The 26,229-nt window shown below is 35.5% G+C and overlaps 1 protein-coding gene across 1 annotated transcript; it reads right to left on the minus strand.

The window, feature by feature from the left end:
* Nucleotides 1–21,133: 21,133 nt before the first annotated feature.
* LOC127804495 (uncharacterized) lies at nt 21,134–22,405 on the minus strand. Its single transcript, XM_052341366.1, has one exon. It carries the CDS (start codon nt 22,403–22,405, stop codon nt 21,134–21,136), a length of 1,272 nt encoding a protein of 423 aa, XP_052197326.1.
* Between the last annotated feature and the right edge of the window lie 3,824 nt (nt 22,406–26,229).

Consider the following 26,229-nt stretch of genomic DNA (forward strand, 5'->3'; position numbering starts at 1 on the left):
TAAATACTATTTTCTCAAATAAAATCTCAATTTCCACATTAAATAATTAACTCACAAAATCTTAAACTGAAAATTAATTAAATAAATTAATCAATGCTAAATAAATACTAAACCCTCTGATGGGTCGTTACAGTGTCTGTGCATGCAAATGGCTTGCCCTGTAACTTCAAGCCACACCTCTGCAACCCGAACCCATGCCTCTGCCAATTGATGGCTACCAGTAGAGTGATCTTCACGCCAAGAGAGATGGGAAAGGCAGGCCGTTGGCAGCGAAAGTGGCTATAGAAGGGGGAAGAATGAGAGGGAAGAGGTAGGCTTGGGTTGAGAGATGCAAGGGAGAGAGAGAGAGAGAGAGAGAGCTAGAAGGGAGATGGAGGTGCGGCCATGGCAGCCGCAAAGCTGCTGTTGCAGTAGCCATGCCAATACCATAGCGAGCAGATGGCGACCAACAGGCGGAGCAACACCCACGGCGGAGCTGAGGCAACTCAGTGGAGGCTCAGGAGGCAGCCGAACGGAGTGAGCGCGGCCATGGCAGCCATGGCCGCAACCAGCTGCAAGAGGGCCAGTTAGTAGAGTTAAACCCTACTAACATACACTATTCCAGTTAGTAGGAACTCCAAGTAGAGGCTTAGGGGAAAAGAGACTAAGGGTTCATTAGATGAAATCCATATTTGGAGATTTAGGGATTGTCGGTCGAAGGCTTAGAGGTTATTGGATTTAAGTGTTATGTAGTGGAAGTGCATATCTAAGAAAGTTCTGGCTAAGGAAAGACTTGTGTCCATTTGTAACCCACCTCTCTTTCCTGTGAACTTACCTGGTGTACTATTCATGAACATACACTATTCTAGTATCCGGTTATTATTCTCAGTAAATAGCGGAAGCCTGATGGAAGCTAGTATAAGCAGAATGATCTAGCTATTGAAGTTAGGATCTGATGATATGATTCGAGTGTAAGGTTGACATGGTAACCATGATTATGAATCTGATAGATTCAGAGACTGTTAATTTGAGGCCATTAGTTGAAATCCTTACAATGAGTGATAGGATAACTGGTAGTTATTGAGAACGATTGAGTCATGGATGATTAGTTTGATGTGGCATAGCCTAGCTATTGAGTTTAGGTTAAATGATAAGTATTTTTGAGGATCATTTAGTGACTCTGAAGAAGAGATACGTGGATCAAGGATCCTAGGGATCGGGTCGAGTGAGAGACCGAAAGTGGTCAAGTGATGGCTTGTGAGTTATGCTAATTGATAAGGTGGCAATGGTACCTCCAATATGACTCGCAGAAATGGGATAAGGAACCCTAATAGTGTGTGAGGTCCAAGTCCCAATGGTCTAGGGTGCAAGGTGTGACCCTAGCTGGTTGAAAGAGGCTGGAAGCCTAGGGAATCAACCCAAAATGAGATGGATTGAATATGGACTGTGTAAAGAATTGCATCTGGGTTCGTAGTCATCTTGGGAGTTAGTGACACGACGAGCGTTGTGAGGCTCGAGGGGTAGAATACCTCAATATCTAGTATGGAAATGGGATCATGAATGGTCGTGTGCTGATAGTCAGCTAGATCTAAAAACCAAAATCCGAGAGTCAGTAGATTCTCAGTAAACAAGATTTCAGGTAGTAGAGCATGGCCAATTCAAGGCCTTGACAATGAGTTGTGAGATGGCAATCTCAATTCAAGGAAGAGATCGGGTACCTAAAAGGCAAGAGTTACTTATAGGTCGTATTGACACTAAAGAAGGATGATGAAAAACTTAGTCAACAGAGGTTGTGACTATAGTTTAGTGTGCCAAGTGGACTTGAGGATTTGAAAGTCTGTAAGAGAAGACTCGAGAATAAGTTATGCCTTGTGTATTGGTATGGGGATTTGAATCGTTATTTGAGGTTTAAAGTATCATTCGATAAAGAGTCCTTGGAAGTTTGAGGTTCGATTGTTTTTAAGAAATAGAGTTCACGAAAGATGATTAGAACTAGATATTGTGATCTGATTTAGGATCTTTGGAGATAAATCGGTTTGAGATTCTTGAAGAATTTCTTGAAAGAATTGATTGAGGGTCTAAGGATTCATAAGGAAATTTTAGAGTTTTCAAGAAGAAATCCAGCGAGGATTGGAGTACCATCAGTGATGTAAGTGAAGGATCATAATGAGGATACATAGCATGCAACGGAAGCGTTTTTAAATAAAAACTTTCCTCGTATTGATTAGACTCTAGGAAACTTACTTTTCCTACGGATTACCAGACGGAATGAAGCGACAGGCGGAGGATGGGCGAGAGCTTCTTCTCGTGGTGGAGACGACGGCTGTCCTGCAATCCTTCGGCTCCTTCGCATCAGAACTTGAAGGCTCTCTTTCGATCTTCCAAGGTATGACTCAAAACTCGTGGCCTCTCTTTCGGTGAAGAAGAGTAAAAATTGACTTGGATGAAAAACAACCAAGGAGAGAATATATAGGGAGAACCCTAGGGTTAAAACCCTAGTGGGCCAAACCCTAATGGGCCAAGTCCATTTAATTAATTTTCTAATTGGGTTAGCCCAATTAATTAATTAAAAACTAATGAACTATTATTTTATTCTAGCCCAATTAATTATGGACCATTCTGAATAAAATAATTCTCTCTCAATGTAATTCACCCAACAAGCCAAATGTATTAAATAATACATGAGTTATATCGAGCTACCCCGGGGACCAAAAGACAAATTATTCACGGCTACTAAAATGATCAAAATATCCCTACTACCTAGTAGCTATATTTTGTCATTCTAAGTGTTCCAACTATCACCATATGGTAACACTGACCCCACGAATAATTTTGCATATGCAATGTCTTTAACCTACTAGTGTAATGACGAAAATACCCCTCTGCGTAACACCCATCATTTAGAAAGGAATAATGTACTAACACCTCTTTAAATGATTTCTACCATCCTTAGATCACTAGTCCAATAATCAGTGACTACTCGAATGTACTTGCTTATCACTGGGAGCTACCCAGAAGCACACACTCTTAAGTCACGTTCCCAGGGCCCTGGATTATTTGATTATTCTTGGACAATCACAAGGGGGTGAATCACAGAAACTATCTTGTATTAGTCTGTCTTAGCTAATTAGAAACCATACTCCCAACTCAAAAGGTTATTGATCTTTGATAGACCTCACCTATAGTGAATCTAAGAATATAGCTCTAGGTTCACTAGACCACCAACTAATACTCAAGTATTAGAGTACTCGTCCACGTAGTAGCAGTGATAGACTAGCTCCATGATAATTAGTACTTTGTCATTAGCTTCTATCACAGGTCCACTCTACGCATTCCAAATGCGCTTGTACAATTAGAGTAAACGGACTATTTACTGGCTAAGGCAAGCCATCCTCCATTAGGATCTATTGTACAATGATCTTATCATGATAGAATGCCCAGTTCTATCAAAAGATCAAGAGTAATATTTTCTTGCTTATTAAGTACCCATGATTCATGCCTAACTGTGAAGAACGACCCATCACATGAATCACTTACTTAATAGCATGGACACTTTTCCAACAATTAAATGCAAATAATATATGTGCCACAAACTGACTAAAAGAAACATCATTATCATAAATTAAACAAAACATGTCTTTAGGGCATACATTTCCAACAGTAAGTACCTGCTTGCTCTGGTTGGTAGTGTAGCTATGAATTGACGTCTCAGAAATTGTGCAAATCCTTGATGTAATTGAGAGAATCAAGTAATGGCAGATGTACCAAGATAACGGGTCATAGTAGGAAAAGCTATAGACCTAGATCAATTGGAAACCCGAGATTTTTGATTTTGTAGAATGAAACTCTCGTATGGCTAGACGATTAGTTTAGGTACCCTGGTAGGCAAATTGGGAGATGTATAGTTGAGTGATGTCAACAAGTTATGGAAATAAGGAGCCTGCTAAGATATGGTACAGTCACTTCTGGTTAGAGAAAAATCATAAGAAAAAAATGGAAAATACCAAGAGGTATTCTTGGAAGATTTATCGGGATTATTTCTTAATGATGAAATTGCCAATAATAGCTTGAGGTTATTAGATGCTTAGCTATAAGTGACTTGATTGAGGATGTAAATTATCAGGCTTTGAAGAAGGTGATAATTAAGAGTCGATATCTTTACCTCAAACTTAATAAATTATTAAACAGCTGCAAGAGGCTATGATATTTTATAGAATTGATGTGCGATCGAGGAGTAAAGTAGGCCCTTGTAATATTAAGGTTACATGTGATGCTCTTCATTGTGATGCTTGAGGGTAAATTGTAACGACCCATTAGAGGGTTTAGATTTTATTTAGAAATTATTGAATTTCTTAATCAGTTTTGTTTGGAGGATTTTTGCTAATTAATTGTTAATGTGGCAATTTAGAGATTTTAATTGAGGAAATAGTATTTAAATATCAATTAAATAGCATTTAATTATATTTCTTTATTAAAGGAAAGGGCATGAAAGTAATTTAGAGATTTAAATAATAATTAGAATTTAATTATTATTAAGAGTTGTGTTCTTGAGGGAAACCAAGCGTGCGTGAGAATTGAAAGTCTCCTAGTCTCAATAGGAGAAGGTTTTGCGAGTCTCCAAGTTATAATGGGAATGAGATGGACTTAGGGCTATCTATATATATATAGATAATTGACCATAGCCGTAGTTTACACGCCGCAAGAACAAAGAGCAGGAGCCAACAATGGGTTCAAGTCTTTGCTTAGAAAAATTTCTAGTTGCAGTCGTCGATTCGATCCGATCAGAGTTAGCATAAGGCAAGTATCCTATCTATATTTTCTTTCATTACAGATTCATAATAGTTTGTTCTCAGTTTATTCCAGCGCTTCATTGAGTTCTCAGATTTATATTAGTTCCAGTGTATATATATATATATATATGCGTAGAATAGTGAGTGCATGAGGAAGTTATGTGGGATTCTTTATAGTGAATCTTTTAAATATGATCTTCAAATCATATTAGCAGTGATCTCAAAATACCAAGACTCTTTGTTTTGGGTTCCTAGTTTAATTAGATGGTATGTTCATATATATGTATATATATTCATGCGATATATCATTATCCAGTGAGATATGATAAGCCATGCACAATTCTTTTCAGTGTTTCCTTTCATAAACGATTGATTTATCCATCTTGATATTATTCTATATCGATTGGGATTGTTCTCCCAAGATTTCTTTCAGAATGGTATAGTAATGTTAAGTTTTTGATTCAAGGTATCGTCTCTGTTATCATGAGTTTTATGTCTGATGAGATTCCAGTCATTCGAATGAGTTTTGATGCATCCGAATGAATTCTTAGCGTTATCATAAGTTTTTCCCTTGTAATGTATCAGTCATTCGAATGAGTCATGTGTTATCGTATCATTTGTATGTGTTTTTGAAGTTTTGAGTCTGTCATTCGAATGAGTTTTCTTGTCATTCAAATGAGTCCTTGAAGATTTGAATAAGTTATTGCTTTGTATAGTCTAGCATTCGAATGAGTCTCTCTATCATTCGAATGACCTGTGAGTATCCCATTAATTCATTCGAATGAGGGTACTGTTGCATTCGAATGAGTCGCTTTTTGCCAAATCAAAAGTTGGGAAATTGTCAAATTCATTCGAATGAATTTGTGAGTCATTCGAATGAGTCATTGATCAGATTCGAATAGCCTTTGTTATATATCATCTATCATTCGAATGATCCTCTGTCATTCGAATGAGTTTCTGCCATTTGAATGAGCTTTCTGTAGTCCATTTTTTTCATTCGAATGGATTGCTGCGTCATTCGAATTGCTCCTTATACTTCCTCAATCATCTTAATAGTATCATATGGCATCCAAATGGCTTCCAATAAATTCTTGATGCAAGTCTTAAATTTAATATAAATATTCAATTATTCAAATATTGAATTTTTATTCCAAGATATGATAAAATCTAATATGCCATGCCTATACTCAGAAATTTCAGAATCTTTGTCTCTTAATATAGCTGGTAAAAATCATATACCATACTTAGCAATTAATTATGACATGATCAGCATCATTATGTGAGATTATGTGCATACATATTTGTATGAGCATCGAGCATGACTTTATATGGAGCACTACATATCGTGTGCCAGCACTTATATGAGCATTGCATTATGCGCACCAGGCAGCTTGTTCGTGGGGATCCCACTAGTATCAGTTCAGTTATATCTCAGTTATGAGTTGCTCGCCTGATGTCGACTAGGGGGCTAGGGGCATGTTGCCCACAGTATGTGCTTACAATTTTTATGTTTGCAGGATTCAGATCAGTCATGTATGTATTACAGTTATGTGGGCCTACGTGCCAAAGTTGTATACCTGCATTTAGTTTACAGTTTATGTGCATTACATCTTGTAAATGCAATCCAGTAATTATTATATCTCTCAGTACAAGTTCAGTAAGTATTTATCAGTATCGATATTTTTCGATTCAGCTCCAATTATTCTTTCCAGTTTATTACTTGCTAAGCTTTGTAGCTCACCTTGTACTCTTCACCATTCCAGGCCCTAGTGGGGGAGTACCAGATGTGGGGCCTAGCAGCAGTGTCTAGTAGTGTGTGTACGTGGAGCCACTCAAGACCAAAGATGTCTAGGAGTTTATTAGTTTATAGTGTTTGTCAGTTAAATATTAGTTTACATTTCAGTAGAGGGATCTTCCCTTAGACAGAGTTTATGGTTTTCAGATTTTGTTGACTCAGAGATTTATTGATTGAGATATTCATTTATGTTATCAGATTTCAGTTTATCAGTTAGTTTTATTTTATTTCCCGTAGCACCTCTTCTCGGGCAGTTCTAGGAGAGGGGGTGTTACATAAATGGTCCCGAGATTTTGATTGGATGATAATGATGTCATAGATTGTGTGGACTAAGAGGCTAAAATAGTACAAATAAAGTTAATAGCACTATTACCAAGACAAGTAGACAATAGAGTCAATGAGCAAGTCCGAACATTGCGAGTTGGTAAGTGAACATGTGCTACAATTGACTGGAAGTCAAAAGAGCCGATGGTCAAATACGAGGAAGGAAGTTAGATGATTTCCATATGATAAAGTATGATTGGCATGTGATGGTGCCTTAAGGATCGAGCAAGACTAGAGTTAGTTGATATGAGATGTTATTACTCGAGGATTAATTTGAGGATCACTTCAAAAAGTGCGACGAGTTATTTAAGTTATAGGCATATGGATGAATAGGTATTAGTTTGGAGACCAAGTAACAAAGGAGCAAGCGATGCAAGGATATTAGTTTTGCTAGATTTGGAAGATAACGTTAGATTTCGGTCGATATTAAAGGTTAAGTTACGGAAGGAAGTTTTGGAGATAGATAGAATCTATTAATAAAGATTTCTTGAGGAAATAGTTACATGACATGATTAGAAGATGATTGTGGTCAATTGGCAGAAACTTAAGATTATATCGGGTGATGAATACCTACAAGAATGAGGAAACAACAAAAATCTCGAATAGATAAGCACAAGTAAAGATCAAGCAATGATTAAGTTGTGACGACTTAAGGTGAGGCATAGCAGTGTTTCGAGTAAGATCTTCTCTAATTATTTGATTAGTCAAGTGTTAATTTCGATAATGGAATTTGAGATTTAGAACATGTGAAAAATTTTGAGGACGAATTTTTTATAAGGAGGGGACAATGTAAGAACCCATATTTTCGTAAGGTTGCCACGTAATTTCGATAAGTTTAGAATACCGAGAAATTGGTTTGATAGCGGTTATAAGTACCGAATTGGCTGCAGGGAGTGTCTCGAAGTGAAATTTTCTAAGGAAAATGATACGGTCTCGATGAGTGGTCCAAGATAAGATTTATGGTATCAAAAGAAATCGGATCAGGAACAATTTTCGGTACAGCTAAAATGTAGCTGCCATTTAGGCTGCAAAACTGATTATTGTAGGGGACGTCCGGGAAGTCAATGAAAGCCTGAAGGAGCTCCGATTTTTCATAATGAGCAACTCTTCAGTGGTTTCGAGATGAAGCAATAGCCTGGTGAGGACACTGTGGTGAAATCGGCATTATCGAGTAACTTTAAAGTTATTAATGTTGTGTTTTTTGTATCGAAATGCAAATTAATTCAGTGTTTGAGGGTATAATTGTAATTATGGAATTGCCCGAGTAAAATAGAGATGAAAATTGGAGTCTAAAGATTTAATTTTCTTATATAAATGTATTATATAATGTTATATATGTTTATATATATACAATGCGTGTCTGTGCACGCAAATGGCTTGCCCTGTAACTTCAAGCCACGCCTCTATAACCAGGACCCATGCCTCTGCCAACTGATGGCTGCCAGTAGAGTGATCTTCATGCGAAGAGGGATGGGCAAGGCGGGCCGTTGGCAGCGAAAGTGGCTATAAAAGGGGGAAGAATGAGAAGGAAAAGGCAGGCTTTGGCCGAGAGATGCAAGTGTAATACCCTTAATGAGTCATGATAAAATTATCAATTAAGGGAATATTGGTATATGAAAATTTTCATAATTGCTCTTGAATTAAAGAAAAGGCACATAATATATAGGATGCCTTAGGAGGGGCAAAACGGTAATTTGGTGTTCCGTCCCATAAAAGGGTAAATTATTTTTGGAGAAATTATTTATATTGGAGAATTCATTTTGGGAGAATTTAATTCTTGTTTAAATGCATGGATAATTAGAAATTAAAATGGAAGCCAAGTAGGTTAGATTGGTGACACTTGGCAAAATCTCATGGAATGGGATTTAATTAAATTTGGGAATAAGAAATTATTTGATTAAGTATAATTGGTGACACTTGGCATGATCTTATGAAGCAAGAGTGGGATTTAAAGAAATTCAAAAAGAAAAGATAATAGTCTCCATTAATTGCTTGAAAAGTTATGGAATTTAAGTTAAATGAAAAATGGAGAAAATAGTTAATCTTGAAATTAGTCATTATTTATTAATTTTGAAAATTTGGAGAATTATGGGAGATGTACCCTTGATCCAATTGTGGTGATTGAGTCTTGAAATTTGAAGAAATCCAATGGTTGGGATTTAAGCCTACCAATGGCATGGATTGCCACTTGGGTAGGATAATTTCAAGAAGAAAGATAAAGGAGGGTGAGGATTTAATCTCCAAAGAAAATTAAGGGATGAGATTTAAAGAGACTAAGTCTCTTGGATTGTATTTCTCTAGAGACTAGAGATGAATTCTCTTAAAATCAAAGGCTAAGATTAAGTTTAGGAGAAGCACAAGGATTGTGCTTGTATTTGAGGGTTGAGATTGAGTCTCTTGAATTAAAGAAAAACCAATGGCTAAGATGTAATTTTGATTTTTGGCATGGATTGAGTAAGAAATCTCTATAAATAGGGAGTTGAGAATTTAGTTCAAGGTTTTCCCACATGTGAAGAGAAAGAAAGTAAGAAGAAGATTAGGAGAAGGAAGAAGAAAGGCAAGCAAGAGGTAAGTCTTAGTTTAAATCTCTTTAGGTGAGTAAGAAAGTCTTCATTTTCATTTGATTCTTTAGTCTTCAAGATCTCTAATGCTTTAAGAATATTTTTCTTAAGGTGGTTGAAAGCCAAAGAGGGTGTGACACCCGTAACTTACTTACATGCTTAACAATAAATAATAATATTCGAACGAACTTTAAGGTTTAGCGCAGAAAAATTGGAGAAACCAGACTTCTATAAACTTAAGTAAAGTTTAGAACATAATAAAAATTCAAAGCACGTTTTGTGTAAATATAAAGTTTGACATGGAAACATGGTTTCAACAGAAGAAACGAAGACTTCACGAAGATGCTTTATAGCAATAACATATATAAAAATATCCGGAGCTTAAAGCCAAACTTATACTTCCTTGAAATTAGATAAAAATCCAAGACATGCTTTATGGCATACATATAAGAAAAGATCAGAGTTCAACCCCAAGAACTTTGTTTCAAAAGGAAACTAAAACTTAAATTCTTGAAAAATTCTTTTTCATTGATCCACCACGCTCCACGTCCCGATCTCCTCATTCATAATCACCTGGGGGGAAAATATAAGGGGTGAGATTATGCAAATCTCAGTAAGTACAAGAGAACCATCATATGTATTTAAACAAGTCATGACATAACATAACATATCATATGGAGACACGAGAGGTTCCACCAACTTGCAGGGGTAAGAACCCTCGTGCGTAGCGCTACCGAGCTCCGGTCCCGAAACTTGCGTGAACATAATATAACATGAGGGACCACATAACATAGTTCATGGACATGCTTAAACATCATAAATAGTTCATAATGTACTTACCTCAACTTGGTTTGATGAGATTTGAATGTTTAAGGCTTCACCTTTACACCTCTCAATATGGCATAAACTTAGCTTCGATTGATTTGGAATACCCAAAACTCACCCAAAGGTCCTATTTATAGAATTATCCAACAAATCATAACCTGCCACGTGTCATGTAATTATTTGGGACTCATCATGACTCCCAAGTGTTCACATTGCCAAATATCCTATATAATCATTTCTATCCATGTGTTCTTATCAAATGGTGCCATGTGTCCCATATAATCATTTATATCCATGTGTTCTTATCTTATCTTTGTAATGACCAATGGAAGCTTGCCATGTGTCCTTGATATTTTGAACCTCACATGCTTAATTACATTTTCAACACTTCCATCATTACATCTCATACGATTTAATTCATTTTTCTAAATTTCCCATCATTACTCCCACATGGTTATTTGATTTTCTACATATCCCATCATTACACCCACATGGTTAATTGATTTTCTCCATATCCTATCATTACACCTTTAACTAGTTAGCTATATTTGGTTACTTTAACTATTTAGTTTGAGATATTTTGATGAGATATTTTTAAGTTTCAAGAATTGCACCTTGGCCCAAAATTTTTGGATAATTTGCACTTAGGACCTTGCAACTTAGTCCCCGGGCTATTTTTTAATTGCATTTTAGCACCCCGAAGAAAGGATAAATTACACTAATACCCTAAGATTTTAGGTAAATTACATTTTTACCCGAACTTCAATATTTACGATTTTGCCACTAGCTCAAAAACTGATCATTTGTCTCAAGGTTTCTATAATCCCTTGAAAGGACATATTTTCTCAAGTATTAGAAGCTAAAAATCCCAAGTATTATATTATATTTCAGTTTTAAAATCTTGGGCGTTACAGAGGGAGTCTTGGCAAGTGAGGGTTTGAAGCTTCAAGAAGAAAAGAGGTAAGGGATAACCCCAAGTGGTGGGGTTTGCTTGCATTTGTACATGTTTGAATGAGTTGCATGTAATGGTCTTATTGCATGTTTTGTGTTCTAGTGGACCTATGGCCATAAGGAGGACTAGTGATGAGAAAGGGGTTGGTTGGTAACTTAACCTAAGTGGTTATGAGGGCATGGAGGACTACCCATAATATGCATTGCATTTGCATTACATGTTTATTTCTCATGTTACATATACATTTGCATAGCACCCTTACTAAGCATTGGCTCATAAGGTCCTTTGACCTCTATGTAGGTGGGGAATCATCTCAAGGAAAAAGAGTTTTGGAAGGTTGAAGGTAATGGAGCAAGAGAAATGCATGTGTAGTTGTATGTATTTTGTGGATTTAGTGGATGATGATGTATTTATTTTAGTTAAATATGTAATGAATGCTTAATGTGGTTGAATAGTGGCAAACTTGAATGTTTTGGAAGTCATTTGAAGTGTAAAAGCATTCTGGAAAATTTGGGTTTAAAAAAAAATTAAAAAAAAAAGGGTTGAGGCAGTGTGTTTGCGCCAGGGGCGCGCGGCTGGGCGCGCCTAGGCGCGGCCACGCGCAGCATGCGCGCGTGGGCATGACTGGCAGCCAGCGCTCGCGCGGTCAGGCAACCAGCGCCAGTGGCCAGGCCGTGCGCGCGCGCTGGGCGTTGCTGGCTGCCGCTGCCCACCCCCCTCTTGCTACTATTGATGTTTTATTTTGTTATTTTATTTTCTTTTTTCTGTTTATTTAAATATTTCTGATATTTTGGAAATTCTAAAATAAATTATGTTTAAATAAATAAATAAAGGAGTATTTTATCCTCCAAGTTAATTATTAAATTAATATAAATTTGAGGCAATTGTGGGAAAAATTTCTATATTTTGGGAAATTAAATAATGGAGTATTTTCCTTACATTTTGAAAATGGATAAGGATGCTTGAGATTTGAATTTCAAAAATTAATTTCCTAAGGGTTAGAAATTTGAGGTATTTTGAAATAATTAAAGGAAAAAATCAATGGAGATTTGATAAGGAAACTTTTATTTAAATTTTTTCCAAAGAAATATTAATCCAAATATTTTCTAAAGGAAATGAAGGTGAGATAAATGGGTTAATAGTTGGGGCAAAGAAGAATCTATTTCCTTATAATTAAGGCCTTATGCCATAATTTATATGAAGCTAGTGAATTAATTTATTTCTTTCGATCCTAGGGAGTCATCCTTAGCTCTTCATTAAAGAGCTTGAGAAGGGGTGACACTTGTGAGGTTTCGAGTTTTATTTTCGTGGTGTCATTTCAATAATTCTCGGATCCTTGAGTGGAGCGAAGAGAGGGCAAAACCTAGTTCCCACCTAGGTCATTTCTCATTGAAACGTAGCCATCTCTTCATCTTTGCCCTAGCGTGTGAATAGTAAGTTGGCTATTCGTGAGTAACACCCGTAGGTGGGAGCGAGGCGTTACAACAAGGGAGAGAGAGATAGAGATGAAAGAAAGATGGAGGCGCTACCATGGCAGCCACGAAGCTGCTGTTGTAGCAACCATGGCCGCGGCCATGGCAATACCACAACAAGCGGATGGCGGCAAGCAGGCGGAGCAACACCCATGGCAGAGCTAAGGCAGCTCGCTGGAGGCCCGGGAGGCGGCCGAACAAAGCTAGCGTGGCCATGACAACCATGGCCGCAACCAGCTACAGTAGGGCTGCAACCAGCCGCGGCTAACGATGGCCGCAGGCAGTTCCAGCGGAGGCGCAACAATCGTTGCGGCGGTCGGGGGCAGGCGACGAGGGCGATAGTAGGCCGGTAGGCGTGCGAGCGGTGGCAGCCATGTGCGCAGGTCGTGCTGTGAAGAAGAAGAAGGAGGAGGAGGAGGAAGAAGAGGAGGAGAAGAAGAGAAAGAAGAAGAAGGAAGAAGAGAAGAAGAAAAGGAGAAGAAAAGAAAAGAAGAAAGGAAAAAAAAAGAAGGAAAAAACGAAAAGAAAAGAAAAAAGGAAGGATGCTAGCGTGCGTTGCAGAGAAAATGAAGAAGGTGAACAAGGAAGGAGAAGGAAAAAAAGAGAAAAGGAAAAAGAAAAAGAAAAAGAAAAAAGAAAAAAAAAGATGAAAAATAGAAAAAAAAATGGAGAGAATTCTTAAAAAAAATCTGGAAAATAGGAAATGGAGATTTATGATTATTCTAGAGATTTTGGGCTAGAAAATGGTTCAGGCAAGCGTTTCGAGGATATGGCACGCATATGAAGGAAGCCTGATAGGTTAAGTCAAGGTGAGTAAAATTTCCTAGAAAATTCTAGAAATTCAAGAATATTATTTTATAAATTTTTGTAGTGAAATATTTGTGAAAATATTTTAGAAATAATTAGTTTTGATTTATTAAGGAAAAATAGGAAGAAATAGAGAGAAAAATAAAGAAAATGTAAGAAATTATGAAAAATAGATTTTAATGCTTATTTAAATAAATATGATGATTATGATGTTTTAAGGCTAAAGTTGAAGTGACTTTTTACAAATTTTGAGATTGGCACGCAAATCGAGGCGATGCATAAATTTCGAGGCATGGGCGAATATCGAGGTAAGTGGTACTTCTCAAACTAAAATTTAATTTTGTGGAAAATGCTTGATTTGTAAGTGATTTATGTTTAAAAACCTGATCCTCAGGAATGTTTTCATCATATTTACATGCCCTGATATGTATCCATCACGTAGATTGCATACATGACATGACTATAAAATACATAAATACACGTTGATATCATTGATCACACGCATTGTGGCCATAAGGAGTACGAACTGGCACCGCTGCTTTACCAAGGGTGCACCCATACACCCTGGCTTCGAAAAAGGTGGCTGCAAAAATGGTGAGTAGCATAAAGGGTGTAGTTGACTCTTACGATGAAGTAAGACATTGCATTCATGCATGAAATATGTTTTTTGTACCCTTACTTAGATGATTCATCATCTAACTTGGATTTTTCCCCTGAAATATGAAAACGTTCTAGATGGAGATTGTAGCAGATACGAGGATGAATGAGGTATAAAATGTCATTTAGTAAAGTGCATGACAAATTGAATGATGAATGAAATGTATGTAATGTAGCCCATGTATTTAAGTTCTGTTACTTTGAATTCTAAACGTTTTGAGGAATGCTGATGTATAACCTTCTTAGAGTTAATGTTAGTTGAGAACTTATACTTTGTATTAAGTTATGTTGAGGAACGATGATGTAATAACTTATTTAATGTTAAAGTAAGATATTAGTTTCGATCCTTGCTTCCGCATTTGATGTGTATAATGATTCTCTTTCGAGAAAAATGATTGGGAATTCTAGGACGGATTCGAGTTATGATATAGTTTTAAGTTTGAAAGAAAAAAAAAATTATTATCCCAGAATTATCCTAAGTTATAACGCGCCCGAGAAAGCAGGGCGTTACAAACCCCTTGGGAAGTTCGCGTAGGTCTATCAGAGTAAGTTGTTTCAATCCTTCCTATCGCTTTATGTGGGATGTTACAGGTGGTATCAAAATCGACCCCCGAGCCTCTGAGCGCGGTGGTGGGATAAACCTCAACGAGGACGCTAGTCCCTAAGGGGGGGTGCATGTAGGAACCTTAGGCGAATCCCACATCGGCCATGCAAGGGGGGGAGATCTAGGACCAGTTGTAAGGTCGCATGACGAGGATGTCATGTGCTTAAGGGGAGAGAATGTAATACTTCGAGTTCTCAGAGAAGTTCGTATATATCGAGGATAGTGTAAGGAATGAAATAACACTAGCTGGATACCTTTTGGGCTGAATGTAGGCAAGGAACTCTGGGGTTAAGTGTGCCTGAGTTGGAGAAGCTCAAGGATGGGTGACCCCCTAGGAAGTTCACCCCACCCAGGTCCCCAAAGAACCCAAGTGGGTACCCTACTAAAATAAAGACAACCTGGACCTGGATAAATTTGTTATGCACGCAACTAACTAATAATAGAAAAACCTGATAAATAATAACTAATCTCTAGGCTTACGTAACCCCAGGCACGCATAACATACAACACTAGTACACCGGCTACAAAATAAAACATAATCCATACAAACCCAATAAATTGAATCAAAATGCAATCCGGAAGTAACAAAATGCATAAAAGAAACCCGTAGGCTGACAACCGCTAGGTCTGCATGGCCTTGTACACCGCCTACCCTGGAAGTTGGAAACCGCTAGACTCGCTCACAATTGGGTCCTTACCTTTACCTGGAATGAAAAAAAACAAGGTGAGTCCAAATGACTCGGCAAGCATATAAGAAATAAAAGGCTGATAAGAGTATGGAAGCACTACAAAAAAAAGGTCTTTAACGAGGGGAAAACTAGTCGTTAAAAGTTGATTTCCCGTCGTTAAAGAGTTTTAACGACAGAAAAAATCCCGTCGTCGCCCGTCATTAAAACTTCCGTCGGTAATACTATTAACGATGGAAAAAAAATACCGTCGTTAATATAAGTAGTGAGAGGCAAAAATCCCGTCATTAAAAATAATATCAACGACGAATATTTCCGTCGCTATAACGATGTGTATGGTCTTTGAAAATATTATTAACAATGGACATTTCCGTCGTTATTGGAATATTTATCAATCACTAAATATAATATTAACGATGAATATTACCGTCGTCATTGCAATATTTACCTATCACTAAACATAATCTAAACGACAAATAATCTTGTTATTATAACTATATATATTTACTGGTCATTAAACATAATATCAATGATATAAATATTTCTATCGTTATATCTATATTTATTTATCATTATTACTATTATTACAATTCTAATGACTATTTTTACTATTATATAAAAATTTATTTTGTACCTATTAATTTTTGCAAGAGAAATACTAATAATAAAAATGTGATTCTCAATGAATTTAATAAAAACAAGATATATGTAAAATATTATCATCGACATTGATTATGTACTAATTACAATCATCTTAAGAACTTCCATACGTCCACAATCATAGAAATGAGAAAAAAAAATATGGGTTTCATATTATCCTAATCTCTCCCTATAATCAAAATCAAAAAATTGTTACAAGTGTCATTAGAATCCATGTATTATAGTCACAACTAATATCAAGTGTTCCTTGTTGGACTTGTATCTTGAAGTACCTATAAATTACAAAGAAAAAATCATATTATTCATCATCCTTCATAATAATAATACTAAATTTCTAACATTATTCATTCAGTTCAAGTGTCTAAAAGCATATGTCACAATAGAACTTCTCTGCAAGTGAGATTTGAGTTAAGTAGTGGAGCATGAATGGATAACGCTAGTACAAGCTGAGAAACCATAACACAACACGAATGCAAATATCTTCTGAATTCAATTATCATATAATAGACATATGAAATTAACCATAAAACTCAAAAAATTTTCCAATTAAAAAATTAACAGCTATTAACTAGACATGATTACTATCATAAAAATTAATATTTTCTGAAATTAATTATCATATAACTCAAAATTTTTTCCAAGTTAGGATCATGTGCGAATATGGCAATTTTAATTGGACAAAACTCGCTCCTGTGAGGAGCGAGTCAGTGTGGAACTCCCACCTCATGGAAGCGAGTTCCACCAAGGCTGCAATGGCTGCAATTCAAAAGTGCAAAGCAGCCTTGGTGGAACTTGCTCCTTGCAAGGGTGAGTCCCACTGTCAAATTTATCGTGCTGGCATATGATGCTGACTAGGGAAAATTTTTAGTGTTTTTCATAAATAGTATGAAAATTGCCCACAGAAACTAAAACCAGAAAATCATCCACTCCCTTTTATACTGATGCACACAAACTAAAACCAGAAAATCATCTTTTTAAATGCCCAAGGAAATACTAGTCCTAGAAGTGCACTCTATCCCTACACCAACTTCAGAGCAATTACTCATTTGAAAGAAAATACCACGTCATAAAAGGTAGCCATAAGGATCCCTACAGTGTCAACCACATACCCAAGAAAGTACATATCATGAAGAAACTACCCTCCTGCAAAACTTCACTGACCAAATATAAAATTTAGTAACTATTTCCTAAGAAGAACCTGATTGAACATAAGAATGTTTCCAGATACCAAGCCACCCAGGTGTAAAGGGGTGCAAAGTGCAAACTATTTCCAGCCCACCAGGCGACACTTGAACTCATCCCCAAAACCACCTAACAGAAAGTCCCTCTAAAGCTTTTGGAATTACCTTAGCACCAAAGGCAAGGAAGGAATCATCAAACTATAAAAGTGCTCACTATCAAGGTCAATCTGCCTCCTATACACAAGTCGAGCCTCTTCCACCCTAATGAACACCAATATATTCTCTCCATAATAATATGTCTGCCTGCTGGCCCTCTAAGAAGTACTGGTGTTGAGCTATTTATCCAACAGCTTGTAGGACCTGATTTCAATAGTTCAGAGTTGTTTACCTTTCAATTTTATTCTTTGTTGGTTGAACATAAATAGAATATTTAAACCAAAAAAAAAAAAAAATCATGACTATATATTCTTTTGCAATTTTTTTTTTCGTCTAACCGTGTATCTATTGTAATTGAGATAGTTGCTTTTCAACTTCCCATATTAGACCTATACAAGGTTAGGCAACTCCACTACCTACATCTAAGCTCAGAGAAGCTCTTTGTTCCATTACTTTGGAAATTAGCTAATTACAGAATAATTCTTTCCTCAAAAATGTAAAAAAAAAAAAAAAAGAAAGAAAAAAGAAGGAGAGGAGAAAATATAAACTATGGCCTGAATAGTTCGTGATCAATACTAGTCATAGACTCTTCGAATTAGGAACTGCATTCAACGAAACGATCAATTTCAGAGGCAAGACTTAATTAACAGCTATTAACTAGACATGATTACTATCATAAAAAAGAAATAAAAGGTGAAAGAATACTAATTTGTTAAACAAAATTGATTGATATATTTGGAGGTTACAAGTTGGAAGTATTATGGGAATTTTACAACGGTTGAATAGTGAACACATAAAATGGAAAGATATCCCTGTTGATTTCTCAAAGCATGAAACGGAGGAGGGGAAAGAAGGAAGAATTGAAGGAAAGAAAGAAAGTTGAAAAAGGAATAACCATTACTTAAAAGGATGAAAATAAAATCAATCAATTAAGATGGAGGAGGAAGAAGCAACAATGGAGGGGAATTTAGGGAAGAAGCAGCAATGGAGGGGAATTTGTCAAAGCCCCAGCTGCTCAATATAAGCAAATATCTTCTGAATTCAACCCCAAGAGCAACAAATATTCAATTTGATTGGGTAAACTATCTCAGCAGCCTTTTTGGTGGGACCAATAATAGCTAGGAGTCTCATAAAGAGATTAGAATTAACTATAATAGGTGCATTCCCACGTTCCTTGAAAGATTTCAAATTTCAACAGCAACAAGCAGAAAGCCTTTACCCATTAGGACATATAAGAAGATACATTCCAAATCAACAGAAACAAGCAGAAAGCCTTTACTCACAAGATAGGACAGGACCCCTGTTTCTAAAAATACAGAAATAAACAAACATGAGCACACATAAAGCAAGCTTATATGTTGAAGACAAAGTGACCCTACTATGTTACCAAGTAGAAGCATGCCAAAGCAAATCTACTTTTATACATAAAGAAAGAAAAAAAAATCAAAAACAAGTCTGAAAAATGATAGGAAGAAATGAAAAGAACAATAACAAAAGAAAGAAAACAAACAAAAACAAGACCAAAAAATTATCGAAAAAAATGAAAAGAACAATAACAAGGAACAACATTTTTGCATGTTCTTGATTCAATGTAAATGCTAAAGTCAACAGAGGTTATTTATTCTCACCCCATACTCCTATCATATCTTTATCAACCCCTTGCCTACATAGAAAAAGCAAGAAGGGTATTGCATGCATACCTATTCTCATATGTGACAGCATACACAACATATCATTATGAACACATCAATAAGCTCCATTCTCAACATGAATACATTAATCCCATGATTAATACTACCTCTACTCAATAATCAACATTGTTTGTGATTAATTAAGTTCACCATTAATCTCATGTATAGGAGGTTTAAGAATGTCATACCTATTTAATAAGAAGTTGCCGAAAAACCTTCATATAGTCTAGCTTTGAACATTGTCCTGCAAATATTTAAATTATTCAGTAAAGAAAAAAAAAACTTTAGGATCAAAAGTAATCATGTCTCTAAAAATAGACTTACATCATAAAATAATAAAAAAAAATAATCCCTACATAAAGTGAATAGAATCTCATGTGAAAAAAGGCACACAACCAAGGAAACATGCAAACTAAGAAAAATGTATGAATGACTTCAAAATAATAGAACCTCATCAACATATTCATCAACAGAAGATGGGGAAAATTCAGTTGAAGCATTTGGGTTTTGTTGTATCACAGATTCAATCCTTCGCAATCTTTCTTCAAACTCTACAATGCGCCTCTTTAGAATGCGATTTTCTTCATCCTTGTCATTAAATTTAGTTTGAATCCATCCTCTTTTTACTAGGATCTTTAAAGTTCTTTCGTTTGATTCCACCCCCATAGCCAAACACATGGCTGTGACATTGCGCTCCAAAACATTTTTCAATTACCTCAATATTGGAAAGTGTTGGCTCTGCTTGAATGGTCTCTATAATTTGTTCCTATAAAATTTAAAGACTTAAAATAGAATAGGATAATACTACTCAAAGAAACTTTAATCAAAGTTAAAGTAGTAGAACATACATGTTTTTCTTCAGTTTCAGGCTCAACAAACTTTTCATTCTTCTTTCGAGTTTCGAAAAAGATCTTTCCCATATCAGGTGGATTACCTTCTTTTCCTCCCTTTTGAAAATTATATATAAAATCATCAAGAAAATTATATTGAACAATAAACATCATAAATAAATAAATTAATATTCATTACCATTTCATAAATAATCTCTCTACGAGGCTTACTACCCGTGCGATGAGGCATTGAAGATTTAGCTCTATTTTGAGAGGCTTGAGAGCTTATTTTCTATATGAGAACCAAAAAATAATCATCAGAGATATGTAACAATAAAGAATCACAACATTAAAACCATTTTGCATTTGAATTTTAAAATTAGATCATACCTGAAAATCTTCAGTTAAAAAATACTTAGTCAGAAGCCAATCCCAGTCCTCCTTATCCATACTTTGTGGCTTATTTTTCAAAGCCTCAGCAACAATTTTGCAAGGTTTAACATACATAGTATTCAAACTTGATCTCCAATTCGACCACAAAACATTCATATGTTCCAAGGTGTGGTCATGATACAACTCTATGTCAGGATTATCAAATTTATCCTATTAAAAATGATGTATAATTAGTAAAATTGATAAGACATCAAAGACTGTCTTAATTTTATAAGCTAAACTCATTCTATCAAAGTAAAAAACCACATCCTTAGCCATATATGATAAGAGTAAGTAAGCAAGAGAAAGAGTGATCTGAGCTCGAACTTGAGTTCTCAGCCAATTATGGACCATGAGGTTGGGCCATCACTTACCCATCTACAATACAAAAACCAAGAGATAAGTTGTCCATGTCACCATAAAAAATTAAGTGCAGAACCTAATAGACCCAAGTTTATGGTTCATCACAAGGCCCACCCTTAGATACTAGGACAACCATACTCTTTCGTGCCATCAAATGATTTCTTGTCAATACGCCATTTGTGATTCATTAGAAGATAGCGACGATGGCGCATGAAACATTGCTTTCTGCTATTGTCTAACCTCATAGAAAAGGTATCCTTGTTACAACAAGGACAAGCCAATTTACCCTTAGTGCTCCAACCTGACAGGTTTCCATATGCAGGAAAATCATTAATGGTCCACAGTAAAGCTACATGCATCTTGAAATTCTAGTGAATTGATGCATCAAATGTTTCAACTCCTACTTCCCACAGCTCTTGTAATTCTTCTATTAAAGGTTGGAGATAGACATCAATAGCATCCCCTGGTCCTTCAGGACCTGGAATGAGCATTGACAAAATGAAATTAGAGTCTTTCATGCACATCCAAGGAGGCAAATTGTATGGAATAAGGAATACTGCCCAAATACTATATGATGTTTTGGAATGTGCAAATGGTTGGAACCCGTCACTTGCAAGACCAAGTCTCACATTACGAGGCTCTGAAGCAAAATTTTCATGCATTTCATCAAAAGATTTCCATTGTAAAGAATCAGCCGGATGCCTCATTACTCCATCATCTACTCTTTTGTCATGGTGCCATCTCATAAAGGACGCTATCTTGCTGGACATAAATAGCCTTTGAAGCCTCGGCTTTAACGGGAAATATCGCAATATTTTTACAGGTTTTCTTTTACCATTCCTTCCAACTTTGATTTCTCCTCTACAATTATCATTTTTCCATCTCGAAGCTCCACATATACTACAAAAGTTAGACTTCTCATCTTTCTTCCAATATAGCATACAATTATTAACACATGCATCTATTTTCTTATAGGAAAGTCCAAGATCTTGAATAATCTTCTTTTCCTCATAATATGAATTTGGCAAAGTCGAACCATCAGGGAGTAATTCATCTCGTAATATTTGTAATAACATAGTAAATGACTCATTACTCCAACGACCAAGGCTCTTGATATGTAATAGCTTGATTATAGTAGACAATTTTGAACTCTTAGAACCTTCATATAATGGTTGCTCCAAATCTATCAATAGCCTATAAAATTTCTTTGCTTCATCATTAGGATCCTCTTTTTTCATATTATTGCTTGAGCCACCAAAATCTGCTCTATTTTTGTTAAAAGCATTTAAAGTAGGAAAAAAGTCCCTCATAATCCCATGAATATCTTCCTCTCCTCTAGTTTCTAATACCTCATCTTCTTCACCCTCAGATCCATATTCAGATTTAGAGTCAGATTCACCTAACCTTTCTCCATGATGATACCAAAATGTATAATTTTGGACTATGCCATAAACTGTTAGATGGGTTTCAACCATTCCATGACTTCTTGAGTAAGTGTTATTACACTTGACACATGGACATCGAATGTCACGATCTCCCACCTTTTTTGTAGCATATCTTAAAAATTCCTTAATACCAAATTGATATGTTTCACTTAGCCGATCATTAACAAGATTCATCCACTGCTTATCAGGTGCCATTACTAATATAAATAATGACACTAATCTGAGAGTTCCAACATCAAACAAAAATATAATGAGTTTCGATCTATCAATAAGAATCAAATAAGTAAATAAGTACGCCTAATTCAAATACATTTAAGGATATGAAAGGATGCATGAGGAACAGAATTATTAACTATTTCTTGTTCATTTTTGTTCCAGTTTTGAACTGAATTAATGACACTAACCATAAATCAATTAAATACATGTAGTGCACATCCTCATGACTATATTAAATAAACTGGATTTCTCTTACTAGAACTAGTTGCAAAAACTTTCCTATAAATCAATTTGTAACAAACCTTCTTTTTTTCTTTTTTCTTTTTTTATAGTTCATGCTAGATCTACCCACATTGATTCTAATTGGTTGAAGGTAGAATTGGATCACTCAATTACATGCAAAAATTAAAAAACAAAAAAATTAATTGGTATGACGTTGCGCTCCAAAATTCAACTAATCCACTCAATTAAATCAATGACAAATTCAAATTGACAAGACAGTAAAAGATTTAATTCCTATCACCAATTTGTACAAATAAATCAAAATCAACCTAAATATTACATACAGGATGTCTCCAAGGAAGAAATATGCTTAGACCTAGTATAAAGGAAAAAAGGACAAGAAAGACATTAAACAACATTGCCATTAACAGAAACAAATAGTAATTAAATAACAGTTCACAAATATTATATGCACACTATATTAAACTAAGATTCCCCACCATTATGGACATAGCATGATTGAACACCCTTATACAAATAGTAATTAAGATCAGCACCACTATTAATCCTGAGACTCAACACCCTTATACTATTAGCTTGATTACACGTCTAATGCATGAAATTCATTTTGCTGTTGATCCACATGGTGGCTCGAAAAAGCAGGTAAGTCTATTTGTTTTGCTTTAGGTTGGCAAGAGATTTATGGTCTTCCAGATGTCAGCTAATTTTCCTGCTCAGAATTGGTATGTATTGCTGTCTAACTCTTAGGCACATCAAATGGAACATGCAATTTCTTTTAATATAGGCATGCTTACACTTTAAGCTCACTTTCTGCAAGTAGTTATTCTACTAGCAAGTTCATATTTCTCAGTTAATTCTTGTTGGAATTCACTGCATTGATTCGTTGTTTTTTGTCTACTTTATGATGTCATGAATCTTAAATGTTACAGTCATGCCTCTGTTACACTGCTGAAATCCAATTACTTTTTGGGAAATTGAAAGACATTAAACAATACGTACTTCAGCTAATTCTATGGCATTACAGGCAATGGATGTTATCCTTGAGCTACAAAAGCACTTTCCTATAAAATGGTCTCCAATGAGACAACGATTAACATTACCAGTACAAAAGCTTTCTTCTGTTATGGAGAAATTCAGTTTCTGGAATGCTAGTGTGGTTTCAAAGGATGAATCTGGAAGTCAACTTTTCATTGTAAGTATAGAGACATGAACCCATACTAGCAGCAGCAATTTTTATGCCAGGATTAAAGAAGTTTTTGGCTTCTTACTTCCTTGGTCATTCAAGTTTTGATATAAGGTTACTTGATTTTCATCTGACAAATTCAACAAAGTGATACTTCCCCTGTTCCCCTTAACAGGGCATGTACAAATAAGGGGTAGAGTAAGCTTAATAATGCTGGTGCTTGGAATGAGTGTTCTTATGAATCAGAAGAAAGAAGACCGAACTTCTTTGGTCAATAATTTGTTTAGTATATCAGTTGATATTTATTGATTTGTTCCTACCTGGTTGGCTGAACTAGCTATAACATGTGTTTCCTTACTTTATGGTACACACAAAATAGTATGATCTATGTATTCACACAAAAGAAAATGATGCACACAAACTTCTTTTTCTTTCTTTGAGAAGACAAAATAAAATGAAATAATAATAACACAACTACATTGCATAAATACGTCTATATTAATTGGATTGGATCTGTCACTACAATAATTTATATGACACTAACACATCATTAAGTTGTATGTATGATTAGTAAACTGGCAAGTTTCTTATTCTTTTGTCCATGCCTATTTAACTATTTATATATATATATGTATATGGATATAAAAAATGAGTGTTCCATCTCATGTATAGAGTTACAATATAAATAATGGCTAATGGCTCTAAAATACTAACAGCTTGCATCTCAACAAGATAGCCCACCTTATTTCCCCAAGGACTAGCATATGGACAAAAAAATGGCACAAGTGTTTTACTGTAGGAATTCAAGCTGTCAAGGGACTATAACTACTATACCAAAAACCCATCACAAGTGTTTTACTGTAAGAATTAAAATACATATAAAAAATGTGAAAGATTCTTATATAAAAAAAAGAAACAATATATTCCTACAGCCCTCGCCTTGCAAGATCGAAATAAATCAACCTATTGCAAAGTAACAGAAATTGATGGAATCATCAAGTCAACAGATAGTTGTAGTCTACCATAGCACCAGGGATTCCAGCAAAATTCAATGCCCAGATTACAAAGCAAAGCTGAAGTAGACACAACAAGTAAACACTTTAGCAATCATTTTAATTCACATTGTTAAAATCTTAACCTCCAATTCTTTTAAGGGGTTAAGCTGACATTATCATTTTTTTTACTCCACCTGTCTTTAGAGATTGTAGTATTGAAAGAGAAATGAGATTCTGTATTTCAAGTCAATACCTATTAGTTTCTGTTTCTGTGTTCATTGATTTTGCATTCGACGAGAGGAAACTAGACATATTTAAGAGGTATTGAGAGAACAAGCAGCTGGATTAGATATTTTTTCGAGCTTAATTTTTTTAGTACATTTCTGAACGTTGATTCTTCATAATGGATTTTACAGTTGTCAACATGGGAAACAAATTTGGAGCCATTTTTATTATACTTCTGGAAACTTTTCTTTCGTTCCATACAAGCTTTTCTGCGTTGAGTGACGGAGTGATTAGAGTTGGACTGAAGAAAAGGAAGCTTGACCAAATAATTAGGGTTGGTAAGCACATTGACACAAGGGAAGGACTTTCTGGTGCTTCAAGAAAGTCTCGTCATTGTGGTAACATGGGAGACTCTGAAGCTGATATTATTGCACTAAAGAACTATATGAATGCCCAGTGAAAACAAACTCAATTTCACTTCCAATAATTAAGCTAAAGGCCACTCCAAGCTAGATTCTTTCTAGAATTCCTATGACTCACTCTCTCAGGAAACTTGTTTTGGGCCCCACATCAAGGGAAAAGTCCAGCCAGAGAAAAATAGTTTTAACAAAGCAAAGATAACTAACTATACTAGATAGAACAATCCAAAGAAAATTTCAAGCGAAGATAACTAACTATACTAGACAGAACAATCCAAAGAAAATTTCTCTTGAATTTTATGTGAGGGGATTCTTGAGATTCCAATCACCACAAACCTTCTAGGGTCCCTGAAATAAATGACAAAAAAAAAAAAAAAAAAAACTAATTCAAAGATATGGTCGTAGTGATCCGTATTTGGTGTTATGGGTGTAGAGGTCGCATACGGTGTCCGTTTTTAACCCATAATATATGCTTTTGGGGTAGCTCGATGAGCCGGATTGAACTAGGGGCTTTGCCGCTACTGTTATCATGTTTTAGCCATTTTAAATTGCCTTTTATGATTATTTATGATTTCTTTATTTTACGTTTGATATAATCGTGCTTTTTTTAACACAAAGCAAGCCAGCAACTTAAGACTTATCTTTACACATAGTCTATCTATATATATATATATATATATAAGATTAGGGATATAGAAAAATAAAAACAAAATAAGGTCTCAATCAGAAAGCAAAAAT

This window comes from Diospyros lotus, chromosome 6 (assembly GCF_014633365.1).
Source record: "Diospyros lotus cultivar Yz01 chromosome 6, ASM1463336v1, whole genome shotgun sequence".
NCBI lineage: Eukaryota > Viridiplantae > Streptophyta > Magnoliopsida > Ericales > Ebenaceae > Diospyros > Diospyros lotus.